The sequence below is a fragment of the Tiliqua scincoides genome, chromosome 5 (genome assembly GCF_035046505.1).
Source record: "Tiliqua scincoides isolate rTilSci1 chromosome 5, rTilSci1.hap2, whole genome shotgun sequence".
Classification (NCBI taxonomy): Eukaryota; Metazoa; Chordata; class Lepidosauria; order Squamata; family Scincidae; genus Tiliqua; species Tiliqua scincoides.
This window is the reverse complement of record NC_089825.1, coordinates 7,399,464-7,416,583: the sequence shown is the minus strand read 5'-3', so window position 1 is coordinate 7,416,583 and position 17,120 is coordinate 7,399,464. Positions and strand designations below refer to the sequence as shown.

Genomic DNA, 17,120 nt, shown 5'->3' with positions numbered 1-17,120 from the left:
CAGATTGTCATCCAGCCTCAGCTTGAAAACGTCCAATGAGGTAGAGGCCACAACTGCAGGAAGCAGATTGTTCCAGTGCTGGACAGTCGGGAAAATCCTCCTCATGCCTAAATCTCTGAGCCATTTCAACCCAATGGTTCTACTCCTATACTCAGGAGCCCCAGAATGCAAGTCCTCCCTGTTCTTCTGTGTCAGTGGCTCTCGAACTTTTCTAGCTCGCGCCTCCCCTGATCCTTGTAGCCATTGGCCACTGCTCCCCATTACAACACCTCACCTTAGTTACCCCAAAAATGGGGATGAAGATGTTATAATTATATACTAGAAACAAGGCTGCCAGCACTCTGAGGTTGCAATCCTAACCACACTTACCTGAGAGTAACCCACTGAACAAAACAGGACTTACTTCTGAATAGACCTGGTTAGCATTGTGCCCTGAGTTTGTTAGCAGCACACTTGGAGGGTTTTGGAAAGGGAGGGGGAAGTGATGAATTTGCAGGAGGGGAAGACTTTGTTTTGTGTGTATCTGCTAATTGCAGACTGATGCAAACTGAGACCTAGAGACTGTTTGGCTGGAATCCTAACCCCACTTTCCTGGGAGTAAGTCCCATTGAACATAGTAGGGCTTACTTCTGAGTAGACCGAGCTAGGATTGTGCCTTTTGTCTTACAATAGCAGCCAACAGAGTACCCCCCCCAAAAGGAGACAGGAGGAAAAAGGGGAATGGCTAAAAAGGAATGGGGATTTTTATTTTTAATCAGTTTTTGGAGACAAAGCCATCAAGAGTGACTTTTTTTCTTTTTTGAAGGGGGAGGAAAAAGAGAAAGGTGAGGATCCTACAGACCCCAAGCCTACGTAGGTCTACTCAGAAGTAAGCCCCATTTGAGTCAATGGGGCTCACTCCCAGGAAAGTGTGAAAAGGATTGCAGCCACACCAAGCAAGATTACAACTCACTCCAAAGTAGATAGGGGCTGCTCACACACATACACCCAACATGCAGATGCCACCCCTGTTCCCCCCAGGCAAGATGGAGAGATGTAGGCTGGGGCATTTGGACACCCCCCCCCCCCACTAGGAGCAGGCTGCCTCCTTCCTTCCCAAGCAGCCTTGACCAATCCCAGGATGCCCAGGGTGAGGGGCACACTGGGAAATGTAGTCCTTGGGGCGAGGTTGCACATGGAGAGAGCTCCATGATGAGATGTGGCACCTCTGCCTGCCCAGCCAGCCTTCTCTCCCACCTCCCCCCACCATGTTTCACATGCCCTCCCAGCCTCACACTGCCCCACCCACCTTGTTCACAGCTGCAGAAATGCAGCAAGTCAGGAGGCAGCATGTGCACCTGAGCAGAGCAGAGCAGCCTCTCCCCCCGAGATGCCTGGCAACGCCCCTGGGGCTAGTCACGCCTCACTAGGGAGGCGGGATGCACAGATTTAATACCTCAGTTCTATATGACAGCCCTTCAGATAATTGAAGATAGCTATCATATTCTCAGTGCCAGGGGGCATCAAATATATTCTTGGCATCATTTAAGACACACAAAGAAGGAGACAGAAGATTACAATTCATCACATCTATTAAGTTTCCACCTCCAAAATAAGGCACTTACACTGGAGAACCCTGTGTGTGCACAGAGAAGTGCATATTTTCCTCTGCAAAGGCATTACTTTACATTTACAATGACAGATTCATTTTCATTGTATTTTTACCTGAACAGCAATGTAAAGTCCTGGCACATTAAAAGTTTCAAACATGATTTCTGCAAGATATTCTCTGTTTTCAGGAGTGTTCAATGGTGGTTCAGTCTGGGGTTGTTAAAAAAACATTATTAAATGACAAACACATATCACAATTTTAAATAAAGTTTGGTCTCAATACCAAAAAAACAACAGCTGTCAGAATAATCCAAAGCAGTCCCTTCCCGTGCAAGGCTGGAATGCAAATCTATCTGGCAAATGAACTTTGGTCCAATGATGTATTTTCCACAGTAACTTACATTTATGTTCTCATATGTAGGAATTAGACACAACTTTTTGAATCACAGGAAGCTGCCAAACCAAGTCAGAGCACTGGTCGATCGAGATCAGTACTGTCAACACAGACTGGCAGCAGCTCTTTAGGGCTTCAGGCAGAAATTGTTCTCTTTCCTACCCAGAGTTGCTGGAGATTGTCCTTCGTTTAAGTGAAAAATCAGCCAATTATTTCAAGCAGCATCTGTAATCAAATCAAACCACCCAAAGCCTTCTTTCTTTTATTATTATTATTATTATTATTATTATTATTATTATTATTATTATTATTATTATTATTATTATTATTATTATTATTATTATTAAAAGCACTCAAACCAGGAAGCCCAGTGTAGAAAATTACTGAATAAACTGCTCACGAGGGTTTTTAAATTGCTCCTCCAGTAAGAAAAAGAGTTTTCAGGTTAATTTTTAAGATATTTTAAGTAAAAATTACACTAAAAACATGGACACTGCAAAAGATGCATGTCATAACAAATGCACATAAGGCAGTCAGGACTGGCTGATGCAACAGCTATTAGAGATGGGAGGATAATTGTTCTGTGGGTTAAAGCACTAAGCAGGTTGGTTTGTCCTGCCTTTGAAATGCCTGCAAGGCTATAAACAAGAACGGCATAGCATACCTTTCACCTATTCATCTTACCATTAAGAAGTAGTGATCCTCTGGTTCAGCACGAAGATATTTAAAAACAACCTGCTCCATGAACCTTTCCATAAGATCCCAGTCTTCCACAATACCATGTCGAACAGGCCACTGAAGGAAAAGAAAAACAATGGAATGAGTTTATTTACATAATATGAGCTTCCAAACCAGAAGCTATCAAGGGTTTTTCAAGATACGCAAGAAGTACATCGCAGCCAGCGTGTACCCAGATGACTTCAGTGTCACAGTACATTCCTTTACAATGAAGTGAAGGAAATAGGCTGTTTGCATGCCAAATTTTGTATATGCATCAGAGCTCAAAAGAGGTTTGGAAGAATGACCAAGTGCCTAATGTGTGAGAATAACCAGAACAGAATACACAACCACCACTTTGGAAACAAATCACCATTTCAAGGAAGGTAATCCTTCAGGATAAAAAACAGCATGCAAGGAAACAATCTTCCCATGCACCTTGGTTCTGGTTAGGATGACTCTCAATGAATACACAGAAACACAACTCATTGTGAAAGAGATCTCTTCACCCTAATTAGAAGCCCCTGTTGATGCATATCATTGAGCCGGTTTCCTTCGGTCCGTTTATATAGCCCCACCATCATGACTTTTGTCATGCCCACTGATAAAGCTCAACACAGGATGCATGCTGACAGCACCACTGTGGGTGACACCTGGGTAGAACAATGGGCCAGAAGAAAAGCACTTGTTTACACCTGTCTATTGGTCAAGTCCATTCACCTGAAAGTGGCCAATGGGCAGTTTAGGATTAGTGTCTCATCACTGGATTAGAGAGAGTTGGAATCTCAATCCTCATATGGTGTTCTCCAGGATAGTACAGAGAAAAACCACATTCCCTTCTGGAAAATCTAGTGCTTGTCCCATCATGAGATCACATCAAAAATCACATGTACTGCCATGCCCTGGCTGGGCATACAGGGTTCCCACTGCCAATAGAAATGCAGGATAAAAGTCATGTTTCCACCCCTTCACCCAGCTGGGGGTCTGCCTGCCAACTAACAGCCCTCATACCAAGTTCCCTGAAGAGAGAGAAGGATGGGGAGCATCTTGACCAAACTTCCCATTTCACTTTTCTCCCATTCAGATCCACACATTCCCATACAATCACACACACCCTCAAGCCTTCTCTACGGGGGGGTGCAAGACTAAGAGAGGCATTAGAGATGGGAGGACAATTGTTCTGTTGCTCTGCTAAGCAAGTTGTTTTCAACCAAATCAAAGGAAAAGGTTTATTGGGGATTAAAATGGAACAAGAAAAAAAAATCAAATTCTATACTTGAGACCAAGATTAAAAATTCCAAAATAAAATAAAAACAGTCTAAGACTTCCCTGACTTCAAATACCCACTTCAAATTAGGCATTCTGTTGGCATCAGACAGAAAGATCTTCCTAGGAATTAACACCTCCCTAGTTGGACAGTGTCATGGCTTGGCAAAGCCCAACTCACACCTTGCTCTCATTGGTTCTGGCTTCCAGCTTCCCCAATTTTGCTAGGTAGCTCTCTTTTATCCCCTTGATGGGAGTCTAGCAACCTCAAACTAGACTGGTTTTAAGACTGGTTTAAGTTAACCAACTTTCATGTTTCCCACTCCCGAATCAAGTAACGGGACCAATTAATTGAACCAATGATCAAGACTACTGTTCTCTGATGATATCAGGCAGTCATGCAACTGCAATTTGCATCCTAAAAAGGAAGTTATGTGAGATACAGGATCTGTTACAGTGGTCAAAACTAAGAATGTGATAGGCTGCTTTCTAAGTCAGCTGCAGTACATACAGAATGCTATTCTGTATAGGAAAGGTTCTTAGGTGAAGGTTGCTTGCTCATGTCACCTACAAAACAGGGAGAATGAACTGAGACAGTGCATGTTTTGTTACAGCATTTGCTAAGTTCCCTGCACATTGCTGTTGTGCCCCTCCAGGCCCAGAGAGTGAACAAGGAAACTGCAGCTAAGTTATCCTAACTAGGGACATGTCTAGACAGCTTGCGTTAGGGCTTTATTTTATTTTACCTTAATTTCAAGTGCTTTCTTTTCTTTATTCAAACCTTGCCCAATTTTCCTTTAAAAACAGATCTTTAAAAATTCACAAATCTATTTCATTCAGTCCACAACAGAGAAATAGTTCCCCTTCCTTTCTTACAGACTTCTCAAAGCTAACAACAGGGTGGTTGGGGGGGGGGGTGTGGCGGAATAGTCTGTACTTGTATTTTCACCCATCCTCCCTTTCTTTTAAATCAGGCACATGAGCAGATATACTCCACCATCAGCTCACTACCACCATCAGCACCCCCACTAACTGGCACTTCCTCAAAAAAAGCTAGTGGCAGATTGCTAAGAGGGAGAGAGTTCTCCCAGCATCCACCCTCCTGCCCAACCTGTTTAGGATAAGCAGCCAGTCAGTGAAGGAGGTGGCAGTGATGATATTGGTACGGGGGGGGGGGGTGTAACCCTGTTCCTATCACTTCTCTGGAAGGAAAGTAATCAGAATAGGATTCTTTAGCAACCAGTATCCAGTAATTGGGGTCCCCCAAAGAGGAAAAGGGATGTGAAAGGGCATCCCTTTTTAGGGGGTCCCCCCTTCCTGATGGCTGTAACATATCTGTTGCAGGACTGTCTCCATCAGAGCACCATGTCTGTCAGAGTCACCATGTGAGATACCTTAGAGTGCAAAGGATGATCAGGTGCACAGGCTGTCCTGTGCCTTGCTTCCACCCTCCCCATCCCCACATGGTGGCCTGCAGCGGCCTCTCTGGATCACCACACAGCCATTGTACTCAACTGTTCATTTCTGTTGGAACTGAGGTGTTAACACCTAAGTTTTGAAGAAAGAGGGATAGCACCACACAGGTGTTCCAATAGGAAATCTGAAGATGAGAGGCAGCAGGGGAGAAAGGGGAGAAATGCTTAAGCCAGCAAGCTCCTTGAAATTTCTTCTGTTATAAACCACTAACCCTCACCCCATCCCCTTCATGTTTGATTGGACCCTGTTAAACAACATCAGCCCAGAATTATCACAGCCCAGTCTCTCCTTACACACATGGCATTTGATGTAGAAATGCCCTCTGGGGAGCTGAAATGGAGCTAACGATGGCCATACTATTCTGAAGTTGCAACATCTTACCCTGCATGTGTAAAAGATGTGCTTAGATGCCAGGCAGCTTATTTATGAATGAAACATACTGCATGTCCTAAACCCTGCACAGCCATTAGTTACAGCTTGCAACAGCAAATGTTAGCTTGCCCACATACTCTTTCTGGAAACATCCAACAATTTTCAGCCCATCCTTACCTTTGTAGCATAGGTAGGTTTATCTATGGCTTCATCTCCAATGAAAAAGTCTAAATCGTCAACTCCTTGAGTCACCCTCCTCTGTGCCTGGTCGCCTACTTTTGCCGACTCTCTTATTGCAATACCTAAATTGAAGCATTATGAGAAACAATCTGCTTACCAGAAACAGCCCCATTTACATCCCTCAAATACATACACACTCCTGTAAAAGCCTAGCCTGTTCAAATATCAATATAATTGCACAGCCAGGTGGCATCTGCAATTCAGTATTCAAACTGACCGGAAGACTCCCACGGAATTATTCAAGTTGTATCCATGGTGTCAGGTAAAGAGGAAGTCACTTGTTTGCTAAGGCAGATCCCTGGCAGCAACACAATGGAGAGAGGAAGGAAACAGGATTTGTCATAGCAACCAGAAACTGATTTAATAAGGGTCTGCCCTGGCAAGAAGGAATGCAAGCTTTTATCTTTGGTGCTGCACAAGCCAAGGACGCTAGTGTAGTAAATACTATTTCCCAAAAAGAGAAAGCGACACATACACACACCCCACCCTGAGAAAGTTGAGCCAGAGAATCAAACTATTCATTTTCTGAAAAAGGACATATTTTAGAAGATGGAGCACATATTACTTACATGATGGAATAATGAACTGTGGTTCTGTATTCCCAGCATAACCCAGTTTTGTATACCTAAAAAAAGGGAAAGTTAACTAGTCTAAAGTCTTAACTAGACTTTATATCATGAAGAGACAGAGCTGCATTTGTATTATTATTCATTAAAAAAAATTGTATCACACCTATAGAAAAGTCAAGGCAACTTACAATCATCATTTTTGTTCAAGATGTATAAAAAAAATACACCAATACAATTAGAAAACAGCAGCTCATGAAAACATACACTGGAGGTGGGGTGGCGAAAACAGTCATAGCCAACCAGCAAAGTCTGCTAAAAAAAATTTTAAGTCTTGAGGCGACACCATCTCACAGAGCAGAGAGTTTGACATAGCGGGGGCCACCACCAAGAAAACCCTCTTACAGATTACCACCAATGAAACCTCTGATAGCAAGGGAATCTGCAAGAGGGCCACCCTGAAAAATCTTATGAGATGGGCAGATGCATGTGGAGGAAGGCAATCCTTCAAACACTTTCAATACAACTGGTTACACAAATGTGGCGATGGTCACTAGCTTAGAAGGGGCTTACACGCACAGCTGCCAACGGCTTTCAGCCACAATGGCTATAAGGAACCACCAAGTTTGGAACTAGCATGGCTACAAACCCTTGGCAACATGAGGAGCAACACCATGAGAAGGCTACTGCTTCTTCCACAAACAAATGGCTGTCCACTGTGAAAAACAGAATGTTGGACCCATGGGGGTTTGGACACCAAAATAGGGTTCACCTGATATATAGCACTATGACATGGTACTGGACTAAATGGAAGTCCATAAAACTTTGCTGAATAGCAATAGGTTCCCAAAGTCTAGTGTGTCTTTTTCCAAATGTTACCAGACAACCCTTCTAGTTGGAGATGACAAGGATTGATACTAGCAAAGTATGTTCCCTACAACTGAGCTGTCACCCTTTCCTAAAAAACATGCACCTGAGCATGAATCAACAAAGCTGAAAATCAGTCAAAACTAATTAAAACTTTATTTTTAGGATTTATTGTTTAGAAATTATAATTTACTCCATTTGGCTAAATATCAGAAGAGAACACCAACCAAACAAAGACTAGTAACCATTCCACAAGGCTAAAATTGATATACTCAATGGTGTAGCCAGAGTAGGGATGGCACAGTAGTACTGCATGTGTACTGTACTGCAACTGTGTTGCACACTGCCTGGAATGGCTCAAATGGTGGAGGGCCTGCTTATACAGTGAGTTGTGGCACCTGCAGTACTTACTACACCACACACGCCTCTGGCTACACTATTGGATATACTCCTGTTCTTCAACAGGCAGCAATATGGAAGCCACATCAGGACTGCTATGTCTCTCATACAATTTCCTTTTCTGCTTGACCTCCCAAAAGTCTACTACTTCTTCCATAGCTGCTGCCCCTCTCTTTTCACTGTTCCAGTTCCAGCTATTGTGTTTCCTTTTGGCACTGCACACGTGCACAGTGTAGGAAATTGGCTACCTCCAAGAGCAACTACTATGTGTTGGCAGCATTGAAATAGAAAACATGGATGATGGAGTAATCAGGTTATGCTATGAATCGGATTATATACCTGATAAAACAGGATTACACCACTGGATTCTGAAGCATATGGGTACACTGGGTTAATATTTCTGGACAAAGCAATTGAACAAGATTGCTGCTAGATTCTCAGACTTTGACAACCACCCTGGACAAGTCCAAGGGCATTCTCATACATAACACTTACATCAGGGCTTTCTTAAATCATCCTGTTACAAACTGGGGAGACAGTACACTGAAAGGGCAATCCTATACATGTTTACTCAGAAGTAAGTCTCTCCACCTTCATTAAAACTTATTCCCAAGTATGTGTAAGATTGCAACATGAATTATTCTTTCATGTTCTGTTGCACATTAAAAATATTTGGATGTGGCAGAAATTCTGCATCAAAGGTTCAGAATTTGAACCTGAATTCAAAATTCAGTTATTTTATAAGTCAGAAGTTCTCTTTTCTTTTTCTACACCTGCATGCCTTATAATCACCAATGGTGCACAGCCAGCAGCTTGAAAATCTGGGTACTTATCCTGTACCTGTTGGAAGTTACTTTCACTCTTGTGCTGATTTAGAGAGTGATCATCAGCAGTTTTACTCAGAAGTAGGTCCCACCAGTTTCAATGAAACCCTCTTCCAAGAGCACTTAGGCTTATGTTCCTGATCACAAAAGCAGTAGGGTGTCAAACATTGCACAGCTGGAACACCCCATTTTGCTGAAACTAAATGTTAATAGAAAAAAACTACCTAAACCAGTTCAGCTTTTAATAGAGAGGCATGTCATCCCAGTCTTAACATAGATCATGCTGTCCCACATAGAGTAAGCATCAGCATGCAAACTGATCACTAGGGAAGTATGCAAAGGGAGAGGGGGGATTTATGCAACCAATATTGGAGGTAAGTAGGAGAAGCAATGTGTTAATGAAATTGTTTTAAACAACTGCCAAAAAAGATTAGGGAATGCAGTACAAATATGCCAGTCATTACATCAGAATTAGATGTAGTATAAGCACTTATTAATCAAAGGGTCAAGCAGTTACCAGAACAAATTTGGATCCTTCTAATGAAACATAAAACATGTGCTATTAGCATATATCCTGCTGCAACCTACAGGGCTCACAATCGAGAAGAGCTTAGTACATGATAGAAGTTGCTACAACCACTATGATTTGGATAATTATTATGTACAGTGTAATGGGACAAAGATATCCCTTCTCTGCTTATGAAACATCAGTTCCACATGAAAAGGGTGACTACATATAAGTTCATACATCCAGTCTGTACCTAGTAGCACTAGGTAGTCATACTGCTGAGTAAAAGTACCCAAATCATGAGCTCACAATTATGTCAGTTTTTACACTGATGTGTGATATCACCATGCTAAATTTGCAATGGCCTTATTATTACATCATGAGCAAATGCTGATGGGAAACAAGCAGGGCTATAAATAATTGCCAATAAATAATTATGCTTTGCCTCATCACGAAGGCTCAAAGTAGTCAGAAATTTTGAATTCAACAATAAGAAAAACTGCAGCAATTCTGTGAGCAAGCACAAAATCCAAAATCCAAAACTGGAATATCATGAAAATTTTGCTGAGCTATACAATACTTAATTTAGCCTAGAACTCAAAAGTCATGCAATCATTTCTACATGTTCAAAGGAGTTTTGAACAGCAGTCCCCCATAGTGTTCAACAAACCTCTTCTGAAACTGAAGCTGCAATTCTATCTCCACTTTCCTGAGAGTAAGCCCCAGTGGAACTTACTTCTGAGTAGACATGCATAGCAATTGTGCTGTGAAGGAAGTCTGAAACAGAGTCCTCTGCAATATGGGATGGGCATTTGCCACTCAAAGACAAAAATGCCCTTTGGCACATGGTGGTGGGCACCTAATGTAGCTCTTTGAATCTTGGTTTTTTTGGACTTTGCACATGTACATTCTTTGAAAAGAAGGATGGTAAGCTGAGGAAATATCACCAAGGACAGGAAGACTTAGGCTGTGGGCTAATTGGTGACCAGATACAACTGAGGACTTTCAACAAAGCGCACCACTCTGAACTCCTTGGAGGAAGGGCAGTATAAAACTATGAAAAATAGCAATGCACCCCAATTATTATATACATCATTGCATCCAGATTCATCAAATCTGAGGTTGAAAGAAATGTTAGAGGTAAGAAGGCAGGCAAAATGTGGCTGTCAGAAAAACTTCTAGGGAGGCTCCTACCTGGCAGCTGTCACTGGAACAACAAAGATGACAGAACTGCAGAATCCCTAAAAATGGAATCATTGTTTATAGCTACAAAACTATTGGGGTGCACCAGCACTTTTACAGCTGGCAGGTGCAGAAAATTGGTGGAAGGAGTGCACAGCTGGAGGTGTCTGTCTCAAAAGCATAGCAGATGTTCACCTGGAGTATACTACACAAGTGAAAAGGGTGTGCAATGCTAGCTGGTTGCTCCCAGTTCAGGGTGACAAGAGTGCCATAAATGTCATAGATAAAAAGAAGTCACATGAATACATTTGTAAATTGATCAGCAATGGCAAAGGAAGGCAGCAGGGGACATGACAGAGAACACTACTTCACAAAAAAGATGAGCTAGCTCTGGAAGAAAGGCTGCTTCCAGATGTGTGGGATAGGCAAAAAGAAGAAATAATGGAGGCTGCTGCTACAAGATAAAATACTATTTTATAATCTGCAGTATACAGCCTACAGGATCACTTTTTAAGTAGTGGAAAACAGAAAGCAGCCCTACCAAAAAACTAAGCAGTGATTATTGAGTGTCACGGAGGTCATCAAAGTGGAAGACAGAGCTGAACCCACCAATCAAAGTCAACCACCGTACACACCAACATAATGACAGTAAACCCTACTTAATGCACTGGGGTTCACTTCTGAGTAAATATGGCCACCACAAACCTCTTCTGCTCTGACCTGATGAAAAGCTTCTAAGAAATAAATACAGTATTAAAATCTGCCTGTATTGAGGTGAACAGAAAAGAGGAAGGTGAAGGGGATTGATCTGCAGCCTTTGGGGAACAAAAGCACAAGAGGAAAGTGTCCCTGTAGGGAAACAATGGTGGGAGGATAAAGGAAAGGAGCATGATTTACTCCCCTAGAGATACCAGCATTCGGATTTGGGGAGTGTGGCAGAAAACAGGGACTGTAAGCAGGGTTCAATGCTGAGCAGAATTCAATACACGACAGTAGTAGCAACAGAGAGTCTTTGGTGGCATCTTAGATCAGGGGTGTCCAAACATCTTGGCAGGAGGGCCACATCATCTCTCTGACACTGTGTCAGAGGTGGTGGGGGGAAGAATTAATTTACATTTCAAATTTGAATAAATTTACATAAATGAATATATTAGAGATGGAACATATAAATGAATGAGGGTCTTGCAATAGCTCAAGGCATATAAAAGGCCTTGCACAAAGCAAGGCTGACCTTTCCTTCGCTGCTGCAGCTGCATCACAGATGTGAAACAGCGAGCAGTGGAGGAAGCCCTCATCCCACAGCTCACATCAGACGACAAACAGTTGCCTTCACACTGAGAGCAGTTGCATTGGGCCAGCATGGGCTCCAGCAAATCTCCAGAGGGCCAGAGACTCATTGAAGACTGGGGCTCCCAGCGGGCTAGACTGGGAGCCCCCAGGGCCACAAGTGGCCTCCGGGTCAGGGTCTGGGCACCCCTTAGATCAACAAGAGCACTGTAGAATCAGCTTTCATGGACTGCAAATCCATTTCCACCATTCATGAAGTGTTCCAGTTGACAGATTCTTATTTATACCTACACAGAGACAATATAGAGGTGACAAGGACCTTAAACAGAGAAGTCAAATGGCCACAAAATGCAAAACGTTGCAGTCCATGATAACTCAGCACAAAGCTTAAATGTATCAGATAATCACTGTGACACACTTGCAAACAGCAGTAGTATCCAAAGTAAGGAAATCAGAGATAAATAAATTCTGTATGATTATTGCAGTAGGCTTTAAGGCAGCTATTTTCAGCCAGTGTGTTGGGGCACACTGGTGTGCCGTGAATGGTCCACAGGTGTGCCATAGGAGTTTGGGGGCTGTTAGGGGATGTGAGCCCCCCCCCAGCTGCAGCATGGTGTGCCTTAACTGTCAAAAAACCTGATGGTGTGCCTTGACAGTTTCAGGACCCTGTCAGTGTACCATGAGCTGAAAAAGATTGAAAATTGCTGCTTTAAGGGTGAGAGGTTCAGGGGATGGTCCAAGTACTGGGATATGGGGAGAAGAATGGGTCTGTTTCCCTGACACTCCCCCTGTCCAGAGGCAAAGGGATTAAAGCAGTGTTTCTTAACCAGTGGTACGGGTACCACCAGTGGTACTTGAGGTTGTGTCTGGTGGTACTCACAGAACCCCTAGACACCTGCCACCCAGCAGCGAGAGCAGGAACACAGCACAAGAAACAGTGGTAGGAAGCTCCAAAGAATACTTGCTGATGTTTCTTTTTCCCCTGGTCTAACTTTATTTCACAAAAGACTCCAGCTCCTAGGTTTATCACCTGATCTGATGGGAGGATTACCCATTTTACAATCTTATTCGGCCCAGACTATTTAATATAGAGAAACAGGATTTGCAAGCTGCAGCCTGTAAGTCTTGTTCGCCTCTACATATTGGTTTTTCATGGCCCTCTGATTTGGGTTCAAGCTATCTAGCGTTCATATGTTCACCTCAGATTCATAGAGCCTTTACGCTGGGTAGGTTTAATATCTTACCTACAAATGTACTAAGAGCAAGATTTAATAGACCATCGGAGAGTCCCCAGTCATGTTCTTGCGACCTGACCTCAAAAGAGTCCTTGACCCATGTACTTTTGTATTGTACCCACTATATTGGTTTATGCCATCGTTTTCTATATGCATTCCTAGAAAACTTTCATGGTTCAGATACAGATTTGGTCCGGTACTTGTTGGATGGGAGAAATGAGTTCCACTCATCAAATGTTGCAAAATATTTATTTAAGGCACTGTCAAGGCGTAAATTCCTCTGTATTTCTTTGCCTGATCAATGATTGGTGGCTACCTTGAATGTTTTAATTTTGTTTTCTTGATGGATTGTTTATGCCAATAAAGGTTGAATGAATACTTTTCTAGAATGCTTGAGAAAAACTCTCCATCATCCTGAGCCTCTTACTGGTATTTGTCATGTTGCATTTGGCCTCCCAACCCAGAACTAATTGGCAATTATATCATCACCAGTTGACTTCTGGTGATTCTTCGAATAGGTGTATCAAATAGGTATACCACTATGTGAAGTGGTACGATGGAAGACAGACATCGAGAAACACAGGATTAGAGCAGTAATCTTCATCCTTTTCCGTCTCGTGGCACATTGGGAAGGCACTAAAATGTTCAAGGCACACCATCAGTTTTAAGACAATTGACAAGGCACACCACACTGCTGGTGGGGGACTCGCATCCCCCAATGGCCCTACTAATATATGACCCTTCCCCAAATTCCTGCAGCACACCTGCAGACCACTCTTGGCACACCAATGTGACGCAGAACAGAGGTTGAAAATGGCTGGATTAGAGGAAGGGAACACCAAGGGAAAGTTAAGGGAAGGCGAAGAAGATTCCACATTCCCTGCTCTTCACAAGCAAAAGGGCTGTTGTTGAAGAAGGGAGCTGGTTCCCACCCACCCCCTCAGGAAAGGTGCCCTAATTCTGGTGTGGGAGGGAAAGGAGAGGGTGGCTTCTTTTTCATACCCAGGTAAGGTGAAGGGATGTGTAGTGATGGGTGGAGAGGCACAAGAGACAGAGCCTCCCCACTGGAGTCCTTTGAAAAGCACTGCAGCTGTGTGAGGTGCCCAAGCAGCCACAACCCACAGGCTCTGCCACAACCCATATGAATCTGCCTCACCTGCTCTGATGGGGGAGGATACTACCCTGGGGGGGGAGGCACTGCCCTCACCTGCCTCACCTACTCTGGTGGGAGAGGCTGTACCAGCACGTGCTCTGCTGGGGGAGGCACTGCCCTCACCTGCCTCACCTGCTCTGGTGGCAGAGGCTGTACCAGCACCTGCTCTGCTGGGAGGGGCACTGCCCTCACCTGCAGGGACTGGGAAGGGAGAAGGAGGCTGCCACCAGGGGGCTTCCTCGCGAGTAAACCCGCACACACGGCTGTGGGAGGAAGGAGAAGGGGGTGGGGAGGAGCGCCATGCCTGCCTGCCTGCCAGCCTGTCACTCACCCGGTGCCTCCGTCGACCACGCAGGGGGGCAGGTGGTTCGCCATTCTGCGGGCTGAGGGGAAGAGAAGCTCCCGCCTCGGGCTGCCCTCCCCGCCCGAGGAACCCCAGTTGCGGGCCGGGCAACCGAGCTGACAACGCCGGCCCCAACGCGCATGCGCCGAGCCCACGCGCTCTCCTCTGACCACCATCGCCACCACGTGACTCAGTAGCGAGACCGCGGCGGCCATTTTGGAATGGGGCGCAGCTGAGCCTTTGGCCTTACTCCCTGTCTCCTGCTTAGTGGTTGCTTAGCAACAGGTGGTGCTGCTTGGCCAGGGTCTGGACAGAGCCTGTGTGGGTCGTTCCCTCCAGGCCCTAAGAGACTGCAATCCTATGCACACTTTCCTGGGAGGAAGCCCCACTCACTCTAATGGGACTTACTTCTGAGTAGGCATGCATAGGCTTGGGCTCTCAGGCTGCAATCCTATGCACACTTTCCTGGGAGGAAGGCCCATTCACTCTAATTCAGCATCAATGCTGCATTGGTGCTGCAAAGTTGGATAGCATTGACCCCTCAATCAGGAGGTCCTCTACTGTTAGCCAGGGATTCCTGATGGGTTCTGCATAAGAACATAAGAACAGCCCTACTGGATCAGGCCATAGGCCCATCTAGTCCAGCTTCCTGTATCTCACAGCAGCCCGCCAAATGCCCCAGGGAGCACACCAGATAACAAGAGACCTCATCCTGGTGCCCTCCCTTGCATTGGCATTCTGACATACCCCTTATCTAAAATCAGGAGGTTGCACATATACTTCATGGCTTGTACCCCCGTAATGGATTTTTCCTCCAGAAACTTGTCCAACCCCCTTTTAAAGGCATGCAGGCCAGATGCCATCACCACATCCTGTGGCAAGGAGTTCCACAGACCAACCACATGCTGAGTAAAGAAATATTTTCTTTTGTCTGTCCTAACTCTCCCATCACTCAATTTTAGTGGATGTCCCCTGGTTCTGGTGTTATGTGAGAGTGTAAAGAGCATCTCTCTATCCACTCTGTCCATCCCCTGCATAATTTTGTATTTCTCAATCATGTCCCCCCTCAGGCATCTCTTTTCTAGGCTGAAGAGGCCCAAACGCCGTAGCCTTTCCTCATAAGGAAGGTGCCCCAGCCCAGTAATCATTTTAGGGTGCAATCCTAACCCCTTATGTCAGTGCTTTCCAGCACTGACATAAGGGCAATGCAGTTCTGAGGTATGGGAACAAACATTCCCTTACTTTGAGGAGGACTCTGTGAGTGCCACCCAACTGCAGGATGCAGCACATGCCCCATTGGCACCATTATGCCAGTGCTGGAAAGCACTGACATAAGGGGTTAGGATTTTGCCCTTAGTTGCTCTCTTTTGCACCTTTTCCATTTCCACTATGTTCTTTTTGAGATGTGGTGACCAGAACTGGGCACAATACTCCAGGTGTGGCCTTACCATAGATTTGTACAACGGCATTATAATATTAGCCGTTTTGTTCTCAGTACCTTTTCTCATGATCCCAAGCATAGAATTGGCCTTCTTCACTGCCGCCACACATTGGGTCAACACTTTCATCGACTTGTTCACCACCACCCCAAGATCTCTCTCCTGATCTGTCACAGACAGCTCAGAACCCATTAGCCTATATGTGAAGTTTTGGTTTTTTGCCCCAATGTGCATGACTTTACACTTACTTACATTGAAACGCATCTGCCATTTTGCTGCCCATTCTGCCAGTCTGGAGAGATCCTTCTGGAGCTCCTCACAATCGCTCCTGGTCTTCACCACTCGGAAAAGTTTGGTGTCTGCAAACTTAGCCATCTCGCTGCTCAACCCCGTCTCCAGGTCATTTATGAAGAGGTTGAAAAGCACCAGTCCCAGGACAGATCCTTGAGGCACACTGCTTTTCACCTCTCTCCATTGTGAAAATTGCCCATTGACACCCACTCTGTTTCCTGGTCTTCAACCAGTTCTCAGTCCAGGAGAGGACCTGCCCTCTAATTCCCTGACTGTGGAGTTTTTTCAGTAGCCTTTAGTGAGGGACTGTGTCTAACGCCTTCTGAAAGCCATGTCTGAAACGCTTTCTGCCTTTGTCTTGCAACCCACTTGAGTGTGCAGTAGCTGGTGGAATGGCAGTTGAATTGCTTCTTAAATTCAGTTTCACCATGAGGTTGGTGAGGACCATTGGGAGTGTGTGAAACCTTTCCTTTGTCTTTCAAAAGGTGTTTTGCCCAAACTCAGGAGTCCAGGGACATAACTGGAGTCATGAATTAGCAGGATTTAGAGCTGGAGAGCTTCTTTTTCATTTTGGAGTCTCGAAGACTCTATTGATAAGAGTACAAACTTCAAGTCAAGAGATTCTGGTTGGACATCAGGAAGAAATTCTTGACTGTAAGAGCAGTTTTGCAGTGGAACAGATTGCCATAGGTGGATTCTCCCTCACTGGAGATCTTCAAGCAAAGGCTTGACATGTCCCTCCTGGAGATGCTAGGAGGGTTTGCTGCTACAGGCAGGGGATTGGACTAGATGGCATTGTGGGTGCCTTCCAACTTTATGATTCTATGAATATTTAGTGAAACTCATACCACCAAAATTTCACACTCAGCCACAAAGCTTCCTGGGTGACATTGGACCAGTTTCTATCAGCCTAACCTATCACACAGGGTTGTTGTGAGGACAAAAGGAGGGAGGAACAATGTACGTTATCC

The 17,120-nt window shown here is 44.6% G+C and overlaps 1 protein-coding gene across 3 annotated transcripts in view; it reads right to left on the bottom strand.

Annotated features, from left to right (window-relative positions):
• Nucleotides 1-14,533, bottom strand: part of ACTR3B (actin related protein 3B) — a 31,733-nt gene extending 17,200 nt beyond the window's left edge. For 2 of the 3 annotated variants that reach the window (XM_066628585.1, XM_066628586.1), the window contains exons 1-5: nt 14,408-14,533; nt 6,625-6,680; nt 5,993-6,117; nt 2,669-2,779; nt 1,705-1,800 (exon numbers count right to left, since the gene is read on the bottom strand). In XM_066628585.1, coding sequence (XP_066484682.1) covers nt 1,705-1,800; nt 2,669-2,779; nt 5,993-6,117; nt 6,625-6,680; nt 14,408-14,451 — 432 coding nt within the window. In that variant the 5' untranslated portion in view covers nt 14,452-14,533. The remainder of the gene's footprint in view (nt 1-1,704; nt 1,801-2,668; nt 2,780-5,992; nt 6,118-6,624; nt 6,681-14,407) is intronic. The other variant, XM_066628587.1, reaches the window with a different exon arrangement.
• Nucleotides 14,534-17,120: the final 2,587 nt, after the last annotated feature.